General features: G+C 40.9%; 1 protein-coding gene across 7 annotated transcripts in view; it reads right to left on the bottom strand.

The window, feature by feature from the left end:
* astn1 (astrotactin 1) overlaps window positions 1-19,774 on the bottom strand; it is a 357,848-nt gene that overhangs the window by 55,315 nt on the left and 282,759 nt on the right. For 6 of the 7 annotated variants that reach the window (XM_075483746.1, XM_075483747.1, XM_075483749.1 and 3 more), the window contains one exon: window positions 1,351-1,628. In XM_075483746.1, coding sequence (XP_075339861.1) covers window positions 1,351-1,628 — 278 coding nt within the window. The remainder of the gene's footprint in view (window positions 1-1,350; window positions 1,629-19,774) is intronic. The other variant, XM_075483748.1, reaches the window with a different exon arrangement.

The raw sequence follows: 19,774 nt of genomic DNA, 5'->3' as shown, positions 1-19,774 counted from the left end.
TAGAAAAGCTCCTCCTTTGGCCATTTTTAAATCTCCTCTCAAGACTTGAGATGTTGATTTTTTTATATTAATTTTATTGTTTTAATTGATTATTTTTTTTACTCATGCCTTTATTTGTGTTTTGTTCTGTTTGGTCAGTGGTTGCTGTTTTTAAAGTGCTCTATAAATAAAGTTGGCTTGGCTAATTAAAGTGATTCCAGTGCCTATGGAAATATGGCGTCTGAAACAAAGGAGCACAAACTTGTGGAGAGATTGTCACATAAGTCACTCCTGGCTGCCGCTGAGGTAAAAGGTGTGGGAGGTGAGGAAGTGTAGGCGAAGGAATGATGGAATGAGTAGCTGGCTTACAATTGATTAAAAATCCTGATGGATCCATCTGTATAAATAGAAACATATACTTCAACCGGGGGTTGAGAGATTCACACCTCATATCATTATACTGTAGGGACAAATGGAGAAACTAATGAGCACAAAGACGAAAAGCTACGATATGCATTTATTCCAAATGTTGCCTCTGATATGTGTCTACACGAGCATCTGCACGGTCAACTACCAGCAAACTCCAAAACAGCCTCTGTCAATACCAGCAGTGGAGTCTGTCTGACTGAGCTCGAGGATAAAAGGGGTGGACAGCTCCGCATCGACCCTTTCTTCTTGCTGGAGGAGTAGAAGCATCATCGACATACAGTATTGATGGAGTCGAGTAAATCACAGCACAGTGCGGCATTTTATGGCACAGCAAGCAGAGAGAGGCGGGACTCACTGAAAGAGAAAGACTTCTCTGTAAAGTTCTTTGTGTCCATGACCTGGTTTATAATTAAGCCACGAGCTTTGGGATCTCCCACATACACACTCTCTCTCTCTCTCTCTCTCTCTCTCTCTCTCTCTCTCTCTCTCTCTCTCTCTCTCTCTCTCTCTCTCTCTCTCTCTCTCTCTCTCTCTCTCTCTCTCTCTCTCTCTCTCTCTCTCTCTCTCTCTCTCTCTCTCTCTCTCTCTCTCTCACACGCATATATTAAGAGCCTCATTGCAGTGTGCCAGCGAGTAATCAGCGTTGTTTAATGATCTCACAGCTATACGTATGGCTGGATTATTAGCTGCTGTTTTCACGCATAAGTTTCCAGCTTTGATATAAATGAAAAAAGGAGGACAAGAGGAGAAACGTGTGCTTATCTTACATTCTGAAAAGGTGACTGGAATGGTGTAATCTGTTGAAGGATGATGGCAGGATGAAGGCATGAATCTAAATGGTGTCACTGTGGATACCGGTGTTTTTAGACTGAAAACAATAGGTCCAGATAGTTAGTCCACATTTGTAGATTAGGATTAAGCACAAAAAAACAATCCACACACCTGGTAGGTCTCATTGTTGGACACCAGCTCGTAGATGGGTGCGGCCTTTGTAATCTTCAGAAGCACAGGCTCAGACTGCTGGCGCCCTTGTGTCGTCCTTGGGCTCATGTGGCAGAGGTGGCAGGAGCGTGGGCACTGACCCTGGCTGCTGCAGTCCATTCGGACGCCAGCTGCCATCCGTTTAGCCCCTGTGTCCAGTAGGCTGGCGATGTATGCCGGGTAGGTCAACGTTCTGGGCTCTTTGTCGCGCTCCTCGGACTCTTCTGAAGGTGAGTTACCTCAAAGAAAGGATGATACAGAGGTGGCGGACATATTAACTACAAAGAAAACAAAGACATTTCGAAGGTCTTGAAGTGAGGCAAAAAGTACTGAAAAAAGGAACACGTGGATATCTTTTGTGATGTAGCAGCTTGGCAAAACAACAAAGCAATAATGTGTGTCACAAATACCAATATTTTCATCAGGAGACATAGTAGGCTTTTTCCATCACAGGAAGAGTCCACGAGAAGCAGTGTAAATGCTTGTTCCACAGCAACAAATGCTCTATATGTACTGAACAATGAAAAGTTGCTGTTGCTTTAAAAAAAAAAAAAAACTTCATTGACTTTGCTGTTTCTTTTCTGCTCGGCTTATAACGTTGACAAGAAAGCTCCAACAGCATCAGAGAAACATGCGGTTAATACCAATGAGAAAACCTGACTCTCCCTTGCCAGTTTTGTAAGCTGCACTTTACTTAATCTTTTGCAGAAATTTAAAGGGAAACACTTCCTTTCCAACAATTAAGAATTAGTATTGAACCAGAAGGTCAAGCTCCTGTGCAAACTCAGTCAGCTCAAAGCTTGTGTGAGACACTGTTTTGCTGGAGGGTTGCATATTTGATGCCTTGCTAAAAGTCATGTGTTTCATTCAAACATAGAGCAAATCATTACCAAATTTAAACTGGCGAAAGATTAAACGTTTCCTCAGTTTCTGATGAGGCTTTGGTGAACAGTAGCTGGATCAACCAAAGACCAGATGCATCTCTCAGTTTCTGTGTCATCACTTTCAGATACTATTTATCTTTCTAATTTTGTTCTCCATTGTTTTAAGAACCCACTACACCCCGTGCTGAAATATGCCAAGTCATATGTAGACTAAGTCTCATATGTAGACACAACACTGGCTCATCCCTTGAGTTAGGTAGCTTTTGTTATGCTTGAATAATTCTTTAATCAACATGACATCGCTGAAAAAACGAAAAAACACATTCTTCTGAAAATGGTGGGGTACAAGGACTGGACTGAAAATGACTGAAAGAGTCGTCAATGTCTAAAGAAAGACTCTCAGAAAGCCTGGAGAACTATTTCTCAAGACCATTTTTTTAAAGATTACAAGAGACTACGGCTCTTTGGAAGCCACATATAAAGAGAAGTGTCAACACTTGTATAAAGTAACACAAAACAATTACAAGAGCAACATTTAAATCAATAGCAAGTTTAAATGAGAGATCCTTGTTAAAGTTTCCTGAATGCAACCTTTTATGACATCAATTATGATGAGTATGTTGATATTATGATATATTTATTCATAAAATACTATTTTGTGCCTGGCTGTGTGGGGAATTTTACTTGCAAACAAAGCAAAAAAGCAATGAGGGAGGAGGCCGTGCTCAGTGCGGAACTCTGACACTTTTTTTTCTATATTAAAAAGGGAGAATTTTCCAGATAAGCATTTTGGGAGCCTGCCTGTTCCTGCACAAACACAGGCAATTTAAAAGCTCAAGCACCAATTAGGGAATAGACTTGTTGTGCAAGCTACCTTTGATGAAATACAACTCATTTTATGAGCTGTGGGACGAGGGGAGAAATATATGCACATAAGCTCAGGGTTGGGCACAAGAATGAGGGCGAGAAAAAAAGAAAAGAAAAAACTAACGCATGATTTCTGAATGTATAATAGGAGCAAGCACAGGGAATTATTGCTTACTTAAGGAGTCAAACACAAAGGCCAGAATCTGATTGTGTTTGAATGTGTGTGCATACATACTGCTATGTGCATATGCTTATCCGAGAGCTAAGTTAATATTCATAACTGAGAATACAAGTGTTCATATTCAAAGTTTGTGTCAGTGTGGGTGTGCTGGCAGCTCTGCCCTTCTTGATAAAGCATTCTGAAAAATATGTACCTTTATTTGTTTTGACACCATTTGACTCATAAGGCTTCAGAGGTTTCCTTGTTCTATCCACATTGACATGTATTAAGCTACATTTGGCTCAGTGTTACGGCCAGTGGCCTTGTGGGTGTGTGTTTCTCTTTACTTTTCCCCTGCAGTCCCCCTAAGTCGCCAGCAGGCTCCATTGTGGGACGCTGGATGTGCTGGATTGACTCTGATCTAAGCTTTATAGCTTGTTGTGTGACTCTGATTTAAGCTGTGTAGCTTTTTGCTAGGCTTGTTAGCCTTTGGGTATCCTGATTTTGTGTCGCACTTAGATTTTCTCAGTATTAGTTTGTTTTGTGTTCCAGAGCCATTTGGCCTCGCTTTAAGTTGAGTCCCAGTTTTGTTTTGTATGGAGATTGTTTTTCATTAGTTTTGATTATTGTTTCTCATGTGTCACACTCCTGTTTGGATGTCATTATCTTTGTTTTCTGCCCAATTTTAAATCCAACAAAATAAACCCCTTTTCATTATCAACATCAAATCTGTCTGGGATTTTTAATGTCACATCTCTCACCCGCTGGCCGAGCCGGGATGTAACACTCAGTTAAAAAGCAAATATTAAGGATTAGGTCAGGAGATTATCTTACAGTGGAATATATGGCTCTAAAAGCTACCATCTGCATTATTTGTTTGCAGTGCCTTTAAAGTTGTTCAAAACACAAGGGTATACAATCAACGACTTAAAAGCTTTAAAGGGAATGCAATCAATACTTTTAACTGCAAGTCAAACAACAATATTAAAAAAAAAAAGTGATAGCATGAAAGGGGACTGGCCTACAATTCTCATAACACTGTTTCCAGAAACAGCCACTTCAGTGAAAAACACAGCGTACCTGCGCTACACAGAATTAGTCAGATAGATTTCCTTTAAAGCACATTCAGGATCTAAAGAGTCCAGTTTAGCTTTGGTTTAGTGCAGCAATCATCACTGTTGGCAGAGACCAATCAGGGTAGAGACAAAAGACTGAGCTGAAATGAAACTGGAATTGGCCTTACACTTGCCAAGTGCCCAGAAAGCCAATATAATCATAAGATTGTTGCAATAATGGTGGATCCATGAGACAGCAGCTGTTTGCTAACAGGAACGCCATATCCACTTGAGAGGTGTGATCAACTATGTGCTCAGAACTTGTTTCTGCTGCCCTTAAAGTTATTAAAAGTTCAATGATCGAAAGCTTAGCAAAGCACACCTGAGAACAAAGCGCACGTTGGTGAAACGGAGCAGTGCACGTGAGACTACCAAATGACAAGCAGGAAACTGAGACCACAGCAGACTGCTGCCGAGGCAGAAATAAGTCACTCAGACCTGACCTGGGAGGGGAGAGGAAGCACACAGACACCCAGAAATATCTATCAAATACCAGCCCAAGACAAATGACATAAAACATGTGGTGGGGAAGTAAAGTCTATTTTGAGATCATTACTGCCTCCAGATAAGAACGTGCTAGGTCCAATAAAATTGTGAAATGAACATTCTTTTACAAGACTACGTCTGTCTAATTCTGCTCGTGTGGGTGTGTTTCTTAGATGGTTTCGAATGTTAACAGGTTTCTCTGAAGCCTGGGCCATCGAGGCAGACTGAAAGGTAAGGCTGTTCCAGAGGAACGTGTAGATAAAGGATGACTAATTGAAGACTGAATCGCAACAACAGAGGAAAAAAAATGCTTAGAAAATCATTCTCCCCATCATCAACCTTAGAACTGAAGAAGCCTTTCCAAAGAGATATCCAAGAGGAAGTTCAATTGCACTTATTCAAGCTCTAAACCATGACCTGGATGGCTGGGAATCTACATCAACATATGTGCTAACATTATGACCACTGATAGGAATTTCTGCCTGGTATAACAGTTCACCTGACTAATCAATGACAGTACAGAGAAAGATAGGCCTAAATAGAAAAAGAAAGAAAACATCAAGTAGTTTGGAGAAGATGAGATCCCTAACCTTTTCTTTTTGTGAGTAACAGGGGTACAAAACATTTGCATTCACAGACTGAATGCTGCCAAGAATGTCCAGGTCCTTGGACTCCCGATCAACCAAACTTTAATCTGCTGCTGTCAAGCTGGCTCACTTCTGACTAATCAGCCTTCATCATTCTATCTTCAATTGCCACCTTTTGGCAGATGGAAATTAAATGTGGCAGTTATATTAGGCCAAGCGGGAGTCTTTTAGGGGAAAGAAAATTGGCAATGATTAGTTCAGTTTAGTTGTGGTTTAGTTCAGCAGTGATCACTGTCTTCTGGGGGCTTCTGGGGGATATCATAATGGATGAGCAGCCTGACCCGAAGACACCTGATGGCCATACACACATTTTCATTTCAAATCGAGCACAGAGTATATTGCAAAGATTTAGCATATGTAGTGTTTCTAATTACAATGCACTAGCCAAGTCTGTTGCTGCAGACGTGTGAATTTAGAAGTAATCTCCTCTTATACAAGCTTTGTTGTTTTGTTGCTAAGTTGACCAGTATGAACAGTCCTTCAAATGTGTATTTGGATTCACTATCATCCTGTAATCATTGCTTTGTGCCCACTGTACAAACTGTTGGTGATTTTCTCTCTTTTTTATCAGGTTTTTTTGCTTTTATTAAGGTAGAGGGAGGCTCCATCATTTATGGATAAAATAGGTGCAGTACATTCCCTAAACTGTATCCAAAAGAACAACATAGAGGCCTCATGACCTCATCCACTGGTGACACCTAAGGGCACTACAGTACTGGTGCCTACATGGTAGCTTGTCAGTCACAAGCAGTCCTTGATCTAAAACATAAATTATAGCTTTACTGTCTACTTTACTCTAAAGTTGCCACGGGCCAGTGTGAGACAAAAAAACAAAAGCTTTAGAATATTTTCTAAATGTCTGAATGAAAACCATACACCGATCAAACACAGTTGACTAGCTGCCTCTGTGCTGAACATGACCTCAGGGATTCCTTCACTTTCTGTTGTTGACAAGCCATAAAAGAACAGCTTGAACTGTAGGCAGAACATATCTGTAGTTTTCACAACCATGACTTTATGATTAAATAAAAAGACATCCTGCTTCACTGAAACACCAGCGACTGATGATTACTGATTTTTTCTGACTTCTAAACAATGAGACTTTTTTCTGGCACTGGAGACGTCGCCCCTTGTTGGCTTTTCAAGGAACTCTTGTTTAATATAGGCTTACTATAGACCAGAGGTCTTCAACAGGGGGTCCGCGGAGGTACTGCAGGGGGGGTCGCAAAATCTTTGGTTGATTAGACGATTTTTAATTAATTTTTTTTTTTTCAAACTGTTTTTTTTCACAATTTGTGTGCAAACATGTTCCATCCACAGATGGTTTGAGGATTCATTGTCCCATCTACATGCATGTTTAAAGTTAAAATCTGTAGATTATTTGAATAGCTCAGTGTTGAATGTACAATAACAGAGTAGCTATGTTTATACACGGCACTAGGCCCCGTTAAATATAAAACACAATTGTATGCCATATAAATAGTAGGGGGGTCCCTGCTCCCACTCTCCATCAGTTTGGGGGTCCCTGGCCTGAAAACCGTTGAAGACCCCTGCTTTAGACCATAGCAAACACCTTTGGTACAGACAACCATTTTCCCAACAGAATAACTATTTGTTCCAAATAGTTTCAATTCAAATCAACCGTTTCTGAATTTAACTGAGGGATGAATGTAAAAATGAGACTGAATGAATTGCCACAGCATTGGGAAAAGACATTCAGGTAAGCCTTTACTAACTGTCAGGCCCTATTCAGGTTTTTAGAATGCCTGAAGGTGGCTTGAACAAAGCTGAAAATGGGTACTTTTTAAAATCACTTTCAAAAGAAAAATACCAATCTCGCCAAGACAATATGGCATCAGCAGGATATCACTATCTCACTGTGACTTGTGAGTACCATCCTCTATTGGTTCCATATTTGTCCAAATTGGACACATCTGCGTATGTCTTTCACATGAACAATTGCTGCTTCCTTTAACACGGAGGCAAAATGTCCCTCCAGATCCTTCTATGAAAAGCTTTGGTTGTAATTTAGGACACATTAGACTCATCCAGGTCGCTCATCTGGCAGGGAAATCATGGAGAATCACACACTTTGAGCTGATAACTGCAATAAGAGCTGTAACAGGCTGCTTCTGTTTTATGAATTTCAATGTGTGCCATAAGGCTTGTCCAGTGTGATGCACTGAACAGATGCAATACAGCAGAAATGGCCATCATTTTATAAGTTGACTTGTTCTCAACAAGTGATACTTATCACTCTGCTACGTGAGCGTTTTCAATAGGAGAAAATTCAATGTTTGACCTTTAAATTCATATTTCCCGAGGACTACACAAAAGTCTACTTGCACATGAATATGAAAGAGTAGTTTTAATATGTTGAGGGGCAGAGATGAATGAATGATGGGGGACCTTTTATTGCCTTTGTTTGAGTATCTCTGTGTAAACTACTTATCCTCCCACAGTGAGCTATGGGCTGTAGATGTGAGGAATGAATGACTTTCCAACAGGTTTTTTTCAGTCACACAAAAGGAAACAAGACAGCAACAGGCTTTTCTTTGAACATTTCCCAACGTCTTTTTCTTTTGTTGCCGGTCTCAACCTTTTCTGTCTCTTTTGCCACATGTCCTCCTTGTGGTTCCCCCGTCACTCTTACCAAACAATATGCCTCAATCAAATCTTTTCTTCCCCACAGCGCCAACAGATGTGTGTGAAGAGGGAAGCTTGAAGTAGTGTACTTGTGTTTCTATCCTAACATCTTTAAGCTTTTGATTTTTTTCTGGCAACATTAAGCTCTCTATAAAACAATATAATGATCTAAGAAACTAAACTAATGTCAACTTCAGCCCTACATAAGCTAAATACACATGCTTTTAAATGATACTATGCTGGATATTGGTTTGAAGAGTCAAATCATGCACATGCAGAGAAATGTAAGTATACACACACAAACAGCAATTAAAAAGTAATGTGTGTTCGACAGAGTCAGAAGCAAGTGATGGCAAGACAAGGAAAAAAAAAAAAGCACTTTCATATCCTCCTCCTTCGCTTCAAAGTTCCCAAAATACAATTTTGGATCCAATTTTTCTGGGACACTGGCTAATTTGATCTGCTCCTGACCACAGGGGTTGAGCACAGTATCCTCTTTAGAGCCTCTGTGTGTTTTATTAGTCTTTGTGTGTGTGAACATGTGAAGATCTTTAGCTTGTGTATTCATATTTTTCAGCGCGTGTAATTTGTGGTTAAATATAAGGTTTAGCATTGAAGTTAACTTAAGGTTTACATGTAGGTCCGGATAAAACACAATGTAAAAATACTGATAAGATTTTGTGGAATCTTTAAGGGTTTTTAAACCCCCCACAATTCAACTACAGATATCAGCAGAACTGGAAGGAATCTATGATGTTGGCCAATATACAATGCAGCTGACATACACAGATCAGATCTCTTGGGGAGGGACAAAACTGATAAATGAAAAATACAACTTGTCAGGGAAATTTCGGCCCCCTTGTGGTGTCATTTTCGAATATCAAAGCAACAAAATCCACCTTTCCTAAATAACAGCTTTGGAGTTTCTCTCTCTCTTTGTGGCTTTTAAAAAAAATCGATCTGGTTATATTAGGTTTTTTTCTCTAAATGGAAATAATGGACTTAAAGTGAAAGCCGTTATAGTGATTTTTTTCTGGTCTCATAAACCAGTTTTAATCTCATGGCCCAACATTAAAGCTGCCGTCGGCAACTTTTTTTTAGTCATATTAGCTTGAACTGCCATGGGATTCTGGAAGTAGAATATTAAATAGGCTGTTTAGGAAAAGTCCCGAATTCTGTAGCTCCCTCTGAAGCCTGTAATCGTGCTTGCAAAAATCGAGCGCTCCCGGCTGTTTTTAACCAATCACGTTAGGGTGGAGGAATCGCTACCTGTCAATCACAGCTTGTGCACACACTACTGAGCGTGAGTCTGCCCCAGCTTGTGTGCGCGCACACTAGTGTGAACTCACGTGCACAACCTCGTCCACAGAGGGGGAGGGGTTTGGGGGGCGATTCGGAGCTTGGTAGAGGTTGGGGGAGGGACCTGAAAGTTGTATCAGTTTGAATTTTCCGACTTTAGACTCGCAATTTTGAAAACCTGCCGACGGCAGCTTTAAAAAGAAGGCAAAAGAAGTTAGCAAGGAGAAAAAACAACCCTCTCCTCCTCTACTCTTTTAATACTGAAACAAAATACAAAGCAGTGATGTTGCAAACTTACTAAAATTCACTAAAGTGCAGACAGGAGAAAAACACACACAATAAGAAAGTATTTGTGTGTTTATCTGTAGGGTTTGTGTCTGTATGGATGAAGTCGGGAATGTGGAGCTGCTTTGACCCGTGCTGTACCGAATGACTCATCATCTCTATGCTACACAACAGATGGAGCTCGGAGCTGTTCAGACTCATATAATACCACTCTATCCAACCCTTCCTCCCACACTCTCCAATGAGATATATCTCCTGTTCATCCACCACCAACTGACTCAAGTCAGTCCTTCTGTTTACAAAAATAGGCTTTCGAGTCTATATGAATGTTTAGAAGAAAGAGGGATAGACGGCAAAAGAGTTATTTTTTTGTGGCGTGAAAGCCTTCATTTCCTGCCTTTTGCAGGCTCGAAGATCATAATTATAAAGCCTTTCATTAGACCTCTTTGTGAAACACTAACTCATTAAATCACCATTCATCTTTGTGATGAAAGCACCGTGGTTTTCCCCACTGACATTATCAGCCTCATTTTTAAACTAAATACCAAACTTGACACCTCCGTGGCTCCGGTGTTTCCTGGCCTGAGCCCATCTCGCCTCTATCCTGTGTGAAATAACATCATTTACCGTACCATCACTCCACTGAGTTCAGTAATGGAGAGTGCCTACTTTTAGCCACTAGATGATGCTAGTGGATCACTCATGAGTCAAGCTTGGGGAAGAAGGAGACACCTATGTACGTACATGTTCTACTGTTCAACAGACAAAAAGAGGGCAAATCATACCTAACCTTTTAAATGTGCGTGGCTGAGATGAACATTACATGGTTATGGAACATGATCACGAGCCGCCGCAGATCTCAGAGTGTCGGAAAATTAAAGCAGGCAGTGGCTTAGTAAATGGGAAAGCAGTGAGATGGAAAACTGCATTAAAAAGGGGAGAGTTTTGGACAGATCTCACCAATTGTAACTATGAAGAGAAACGATAAACAGAATTAGAAGCAGCGCAGAGGAAACTGAATGAGACACAGATAAACAATACTGTGGGTATGCTGTGTGATACATTCTAAACTCCAAGCCTGCGAAATGGAATACATTAGAGCGCTTAAACAAATCCGTGTGACAGGCAAATCTTCTCAGATGTGCGGTGCAGTTTCGCTCTGCATGTGTGCATAAATGCATTCACACACAAAGACACCTTTCCCAGGCGCCCACAAGCAGCTTGTTCCTGATAATTCATGGCAGCAGGGCCACGCTCTGCCGGAACCCAGCTAAAGCAAATTGTAAATAAAACGCATACCTCTCTGACTGGGCTGCAGGGCTACGCTCAGATCCGGCATGATTGTCTGTGCTCATGAGTGAAAAGGAAGGGGTGGTGGGGGGGAGGCAGAGAGATGGCATTTGTCTGTCAATGTATTTGCACAAAGGGGAGGGGGGGCTCAGAGCAGTGTGAGAAACCGGTGACTTCAAATTACTGACGGAGGAAGCATTATCATTTACATGCTCTGAAGTGGAATAACACTTGAACTCCACTGACGGTGCAGTCGGCCACTTCAACACAACAATTGGCAGCAACTCATAAAACCTATATATATATCCTACAAAATCATAGACAAAATCACACATCTACGTACAAATATATGCAACCACCCAGATTTGACCCTGTTATGAGCAGAGGGAGAGCTGTGGGAGAGATAACAACATCGTTTATAGATTAGACAGGTCATCATTAACCTGAAGACCTCGACCTGAAGTTTGGTCTTTATGTGGCCACGACTACAAAACTAATCCTGAGCAAGGCATTAAATCCCCGCTGCCAAGTGCCTGACCTGCACCTCTACACATTCCCTTGTTGCATCAACTCACAAATTTGTAATGTACTGTGCTAACAGCTCATTAACCTGAAATGTATCACTGCTCCCCCATTAAGGACTTGTTAAAGCAAAAAGAGTCAAGCTGAGGGAACAGATTAAAGTAATTTGCTTGATTATTTATTGGTAATTACTAATCTGTATCCCGATGAAGAACGGATACACTGCATCAAGAAGAAGTTATTCTTGTTCAGCAGTCTATAAGTCTGTTTATTATTTCAAACTATGATGACAGCAATGATTTAGATTATTTTCACTCATAAGATGCAAATTAATTAGTTCCCAGACTCATTCCATTAACAGAGATTGTAATACATCAGAAAAGAGAGTAGAAGACAGGCAGTTCTCATGTAAACACGTTAGAGGATTCTTCAGAATTCCATCAGGCTGGCTCACCAGCATGCACTGAACTTGGCAAAGGGTTTATATGTGAATGGTGCTGACTGATGTGTTGCACACCACCAGGAGGTCCGGTGTGTTTGCTGCAGGCCAGATATGCTAAGTGATCTGAGTTCAGTGCTGTGCCACCTGAACTGATGGCTCAGCACTTAAAGTGAGGGATGGTGCCGTTTGGAAGTTCGTATTTATCCTGCACACACAAATAAAATCAGCCGTAAAAGTTGACTGAGATATTTAAAGGCTTTATGTGCAGTTAAGATCCTGCATAGGTAGCTGCAAAAAACAGAACAGGATTAGGTATTCTGCACAAGATATCTGGGCTCTTTGAAGTGAAAAGTAATTCAGCTCAGCTGGAAAAAATATGTTGTGTTTCCAAGCATCTATCAGTCAGATCTGATCACACTAAGGGGTGTCTTGAAAAACAAGTTTTCAAAGTCTTTTTTCACAGGTGCCATAAAGATAAGATGGTGATTTTTTTTTTTTTTTACTGTGTGTTCTGTACTATTTTACAAAGAAAGCATTGTGGAACCATATGACACAGGGAGGTTCAGCAGGCCCCCAATTCACCTCCACATCCCGCAGTAGCTGTATGGATTTGGCTGCTCTGCTCTGTGTCCGGTCCGACTTCATATAGACCCGAGATTCAAGAACCATTACCTGAAAATGAATTTGTGGAAATAGCTTTTCAAACAGTATTGAATTTAAAATTCGCTTCAGATCTTACCATTTCATTCACACACTGCAAGGCCGGGGTGTGCGCGCGTGTGCAGCGATTCTGCTATCACAGGAAATGTGCCATCTTATTTTCCAAGTGACACTGGCTTTTGGTAGAATTTCACTACGTGGAGGAAAAATAGACTGGCCATGACTCTGAATAATAAATAAAAAAGACTGACTATGATACGTGATATGGTTGAATTCATAAAATATTTTACAAATATTTCAATTAATTGAAAAAAAAAAAAAAAAAAAAACAGGTCAAGGAAATGTATCACAAATTCAGAGGGGGTCGGGAAGTTTGCTTTTCAATGAGACAGATGGGAAGGATTTTTTAAATAAGTGTGTGAGATTTTGTGACCTATTTTGGCCCGCCTGAGTGAACGGATTGCAAAAAAGAAAGGATTCCCTACCAGGCACAGATTAATGGATAAAGAAGATGAGAGATATCTGGCATTACATCATAGCCGGGAAACCACTCAAAGCAAAGCTCTCTTAAAGTTCAGCATTACTTTAATGTGACGACACATTTGCAGCATTGCCTCGCGCCTTTCAGGGTCGAGTCGAGCAGGGTAAGGCCCTTCATTCTGCACATTCAACCCATCAATGTAACCACACATTCACATGCACACACGTGAGCCTTGATGGCAGCCTTATGTTTAAGCAGTATGTGGCACGTGAAGCGCTGTTAACAGAAGCTGTTTGTCTCAGTGCTGATTAGGGCTGCCGACCACAGCCTGTCAGGCCCATTAGTGACATCTCCTTCATGGATAGTGAGGGGCCCAGTAACACTGTCTTTCTGTCTGTCTGCATGTTCTCTGTACAAGTTCATCAGCTTCAATTATTCTGTTAGTCTGCTTTCTCCTCCCTCAAACATGGGGAGTTCTCTGCTGCATTTTTTCCTGGATACGTCTACTGTGAGCACGAAACTGTAACCATTGCGTCCGTTGTTTATTTACTACCACTTGTTCCCTTTTTCACCCTTGAATAGCACTTTGTGAGTTCTTCAAGCGCTCGGAAATAAAAAGTTACCACTTAACTGACATGCGTGAGTGTCAAGATACAAGAGCAACACACCGACTGTGACCTTATTTGAGAGGACGGCAAACACTTGGGTTGTGGAGACACGAGTTTGACCCCAGGGTAAGAACACTGGAGTCATCTTTTTGAATTTTTCTTTCATACACTGATGCCGGATCAAAAGCTCTTCATGTTATTGATTAGTGCATAAGAGACTTCTTTATAGAGCTGGCTTATTGGTAAGTAACATAGATGACCTAAGGATGTCAAAGGGGAGCATGGCTGAGTCGACCCTTTTAAAATGTTCTTCGTTCTATTACTGTACTACCTAAAGTTAAAGTTAGGTTAAACAAAAACAAAACAACACATTTCATTGCAGAAAGCTTTAAGGACATGTACGAACCCTGCACGTTCTTAACTGGCCTTTTTTTTAGCCTCTACATTACAAGGCAATGCAGAAGCCTCCCGACCAATGTTAAAAGAAAGAAAAAGGGCTTTTAAAAAAAGTAGCAAAATTACATGCTCGTACACATTAATCAGAAAATGGCTGTTCAGACTGTGAAGAACATCAAAAATTAAAGGAATTTGTTTAGATCTGTCACTTCTCAGAACAAAGAAACTCTTTGTTACCCTCAAATGACAATCTTTTCCAGTGGAATAAAGGATTTTAAGCATTTAACTCTAATACGGTTGGTGGGAATTAAAACTACATTTTAGATGAGCGCATCTTTATTTCACGAGTTGACACTAATTCCTTGGAATTGTGTGAAGTCATAGATATATGCTTGTGGTATTTGCTCCTGTGTGTAATCATTAATATAGATCTCTGATGTCGGATGCATCACCTCGACCTCCACAAACACACTGTCTGTTGCACTGCATAAACTGGGAACAAGTCTTGTATTAGTACAGAACTCTGGCTCCAGATGAGAGTTGTGTACTTGTAGTAGTGTGATATGAATATAATTATCTGAGTTTGTGGGATGCATGGATCGATGGAAATTCGAAATGGCACATGTGCTCACATTTTACAGTAAGTGCTGAAATATAAACCAGCGCCCACTATACTATAGGAGTGTAAATATCACCAGTGAGTCTAAGGTTACATTTCTATCTGTTTCTCTGTTTAACCTCTTCTTCGTCTGGTCTCTCTTTATTTAGAAAATCTCTTATCTCCCCAATCTGCTGTTCAGCTTATGACACTGTGGGTTTGCTGAGGGATGTTAAGAGCCAAGAGCGATTTATTGCTTTTTCTTCCTGCAGTCTTCACCATCAAATACTACACTGCTGGCTCTTTTTTTTTCCCACAGAACCGTGAATAGTTGGGGCTGTAACTCATTGCAGCGTGAGCTCGCCTGCAACTAAAGACTAGTGTAATGTAGTGTGGCAAAATGACTCTTAGCTGATGGTTGCCTCGTGTCTGTTTCTGTTACATCTCTGTGATGATGACAGTATCCAGCGGGCTTAGATGAAACTCAGATCCAGGAAACAGACAACTGAATAAGGTTTAATGAGGTTTAAAACTGCTGGTGGTTGAAAAACAACATGAAGTAGAACTGAAAAAGACCAGGTTGGCATGAGTAAAGCAGCGCTGCCTGAGATTTTACAAGTCTGAATTTCTGTCACAGGCAGCAAAAGAACTCTTCGAGGACTGATGACCTTTTCCTCATCCTTACTTTTACCCACTGGAACATCATACAATATGTCCTAATTTGGCATTTCATTTACGAATATTTCAGGATTTCAATGGAAACAAGCCTTCCGCCCAACATTTGAGGGATGAAACAAAGTGAAAGCACTTTGCCAATGCCAACCGTGGTCAGTTATTCATTCATTCAACAATTTATCAGTCTCGTTGTGGGAAAATCACTGCTAAAATAGTGTCTCAGGTGATGCAAAAAAGGTCAACGCATGTCTTAAGTACAGCTATGTCTATCACAAAAAAGAAGCAAAGTGTTGCAGTCTTTCTTTAGAGCAGCACATCAGTCTCACAGAGTATTGTTGGCCACACTGCTATATAACACCGTTGGCAGAGACACTTTAAAAAGAGAAAATGCAGTACAGAGCATGCCAAAATGTGAAATCTACAGGCTGACAGTAGCCATAACAGCCTAAGACTCACTGAGTGAGATAATTAAACCTTGAAACCAAAGTAGCTCTTGCAAGACAAATAGTAATGTCCATGGATTAAAGCTTAAGGATGAAGACCAAAAACATTTAAGTTGTACAAATGTGTCATTGTGACATTTTCTCGAGGACGACAGGGAAGATTCTGAGTTTCAAAGCGCTTGGCTTCTTCAAGGTTTTAAAGGTGAATTAGGAAATCTGAGGACTTTATAACATTTTCAGCTCTGACTTAAACCGACACCACAGACTGTTCACAATCATGTTTAAAAGAGATGGAGGTAGTCTCCTGACTTAAGAATCAGGCCAAAGCCTCCATTTCTTAAACCTTCATTCAAGCCAATAGCCCGCAGACTGGGAGCTCTGTGGTAAAAGAAGTCTGCTTCTTATGAAGGTGGTGATGGCTAAATTACCAAACACACAACTGAAAAAAAAGTGAGGGACATCATGATAGCTGTTTTAAACAAAGTCAAAGACATATCATGAGCAAAATTATTTGCAAATGCCATCGCACAGGGTTTCTGCTTCAAATCTGCACAGTACCACCCACAGTCTCAGATAGATGAGGCTATTCAGAACCAATCCTGACAACTTGCTGGAAAAAGCTTTTTGCATGTGCTGTGAGAAACCGATGAAACGTGAATCTAGTGGAAGCTTCTGGAGAAGTGAGCACGAGCAAGAAGGAAAAGACAGTACAAGCAAAGCTGCGTTCGGCTGGGTTAAAGCGCGCCAGAAGCCACCCAATTGGCAAGTGGTAACTTTCTAATTTTGCTGAAAGTGACAGAAAGTTAATTCATTACTATTCTAAAAACTGCACTTGCATGGGAACTTATATAATTTAGCTTCCTCTTCTTTCTGGTCCAAACATTTATGGCTGAACTACCACAGTATCAGGATTAAAACCTGCTGGATATGGACTTTTTTTTTTTTTCTAATGATCTTCCATTATAAATGCCAGAAGAGGCAGAAGATTTTGTGAAGAAAAGTACAGATAAAGTGTGCATGGTCACAACTGGGTGCAGAACAAACTCAGCTTGTGAAAAACAGCTCAACTGAGAATGATTTTCGGAATTGTACCTGGCAACGTGACAACCAAATTATTCTGCTAACCCCAAAGTGGCTAAAAGCATTTCATGCAGCTCTAATTCTTATTAGTTACTAAGCGGTGAGAGTTATGACACAGCTGGATTCCACATTTTTCTGAAAAGTGAGTTGCTGAGATGTTTCTGAGAGACCCAATTGCACCTTAATATTTCAGTTTGACTTCTCTCCAGTGACCTTGGCCAGAACCATTACAACTAAGTCTTTAGGGGAAAAAAATAGCAGTTCTACAGATCTTTGAAGAGAGATTTGGAGATTTAAGGTTACGATGAGCGCATTCTTAAAATATGACTTTGTGGAGAATCTGAACACAAAATGTAAGAATTCTGCAAATGACGCGACAATTGTTCTTGCTCTTTGTGTTCAGCTGAGCTTCAACGTCCCCCCCTTCTTTTTATGAAAATGACAGAATATTCTGAGGGCTTGTAGAGGTGATCTGTCAGCAGTGAAGAACTGTACGCTTCAGCTGGTGAATTAAATATCTCTCCCACTCATCACCATTCCACAAAAAATAATTCCCTGCCAGCAGAAGTACATTTCATTCTCATGAGTGACAAAAGCCAGTGGCAGCGACAACTCATAGATGTTTAAAACAAATTTTAGCCTGATGCTGCTGCAGCAGAAGATCATGGCTCTTTTTTGATAAAAAAAAAAAATTGAATAATAATCTCATTCCCTTCCTATAAAAATATAAATTGAGGGCAATCACATTGGATATGCTTACTGCACAGATAATTCCTCTCCATCAGGCTCATTGGTGTGGCTTCTGGAGCTTCCACTTGTATGTGGCACACTAAGTCCCATATACAACAGTCACGGATGAAAAAAAAATCAACAATGAAAGGTGAAGACCATAAAGGCCGACTGGGCTGTGGGGGATTCCTTTTTTTCACACGATAAAGATCAATTTGAGCGTCTGAGGCTGTTGGTAATAAGATATGAGATGGTTGTTGGGGAACTTGTCTGCCAAAAATCTATAGCAGAGGTCATCCATTTTACCCTGCCAGCTGGGAGTCAGCGTAAAGACTGGTAAGCGAGCACTTGTGCACATGGACACACACACAACACACACACACATGCACATGCACACACACATGCACAAACAATATAATAAAATGGTTTAGAGCAGGTTTTTTTCTTACTGTGGGATCTCCTGATGTTGGGATGTGTGCCAGGGTATTTTCACTCCAAACATTTCCTTTTCTTTTTATCATCTACATATTTATTCTCTATTCTTTGTATTCTGCTGTGGGTGGCCAGACAGGTGCAATTGGGGCTGGGGCCTTATCTCTCCAAATGAGACTGGCAGCTGGCATTTTCCTCGCTCAGAGATTATACAAGAAGTGACGGGGGGAAAGTTTTCTTTGCACTACTTTTACCAGACATGGGGCTGACCTTCACAGCGAGGTTTCACACTGCTCAAACCACTAAACTCTCACCTCATCCAAACAAGCTATGGGAGAAATTGAAAATGGAGAATAAAAGTCGTGTGAAAGGCATCTGAAACTTTTGGCATCATCAGTATATGTGCAGCTGTTATTCACACACAGAGCAAATGTCAAGCTGCTGTTACCGTGTAGAGGAAAAAAAAAGTTTAAAAAAAAAAGGTCAGAAAATCCTACAGTTGGAGAAAATTCACCCAGGCACCCCTCATATTCAAGTCACGTTCCGTACCTTAACTCACATCTTCATTGGGAATATTTTTGGCCAAATATGAGGTTTAATATACTTTATCATCTCCATATGTCTACAATTACCATATAAAAGGTACATCAGAAGCAAAATACGCATTTCAATCCAGTATGTCAGGTGCAAAACCTGCGTAGAGAATATAGTAATGCAAAAGACTGGTGGTTTGACATGATGGAATACCAGTGGCAGGGAGCAGCATTGCCTACAGGGTGCCAACAGAGTTCAATAGTCTTACAGCTTCAGGAAAGAGGCTGTTTCTCATTCCGTTGGTTCTGCTCCTGATGCTCTGCAGTCTCCTGTCTGAGGGGAGAGGAACACAGTATGTGTACTGGATGGGCGAGGTCTCTCCTGATACAGTAAGCCTTTTCCCTGCATCTGCTGATGTAGATGTATAAGGAGGCTGCAGAATGGAGTGCCTCCACAGCTGCTCCTTTGATGAACGTGGGTGGAAAGATGTCTTTGCCCCTCTGGAAATCCACGATCATCTCTTTTATTCTTCACATAGATGCAACAGTTGTTTTTCCTGCACCAACTCTCCAGATGCTTCAACTCATCTCTGCAGTCAGGCTTGTTGTTGGTGATGTGCTCTAACACTGCTGTGTGATCTGCAAACTTCTGAATACGACTTCTCTAATGTTTTTATGGTTAAGAAGTCCAGGATGCAAGTGGGAATATTGTATTGAATCCAGCCTCTCAAAGCACTTCATGACTATTTGGATGAGGGCCACCAGCTGATAATCATTCAGCCCTGTCATTATGGACTTTTTGGAGCTGGGATGATGATGATGATGTCAGCCTTTAGACAGATATGTACTGCGGCCTGTGAGAGAGAGGTGTTGAGAATGTTCTTCAGCTCCACCTAGAGGCGGTGTGCACATTCTCACAGTACTCGCCCCATAATATGCCGTCACGCTGGGACGCAGCTAATCTGGTCTAGGACTGAGTATGGTGCAAGAGGAGGTGTTGGAGTTCTCAAAACTTATTGACCTTCTACATACTTCATGGGTCATTGGTGGAGAAATATTCCAGACTTATGTGGGTATATGACTTCCCGATGTTGCAACTTTATCTTG

Source organism: Odontesthes bonariensis, chromosome 14 (assembly GCF_027942865.1).
Source record: "Odontesthes bonariensis isolate fOdoBon6 chromosome 14, fOdoBon6.hap1, whole genome shotgun sequence".
Classification (NCBI taxonomy): Eukaryota; Metazoa; Chordata; class Actinopteri; order Atheriniformes; family Atherinopsidae; genus Odontesthes; species Odontesthes bonariensis.
The sequence above is the reverse complement of the archived record's forward strand: the minus strand, read 5'-3'. Positions and strand labels throughout refer to the sequence as shown.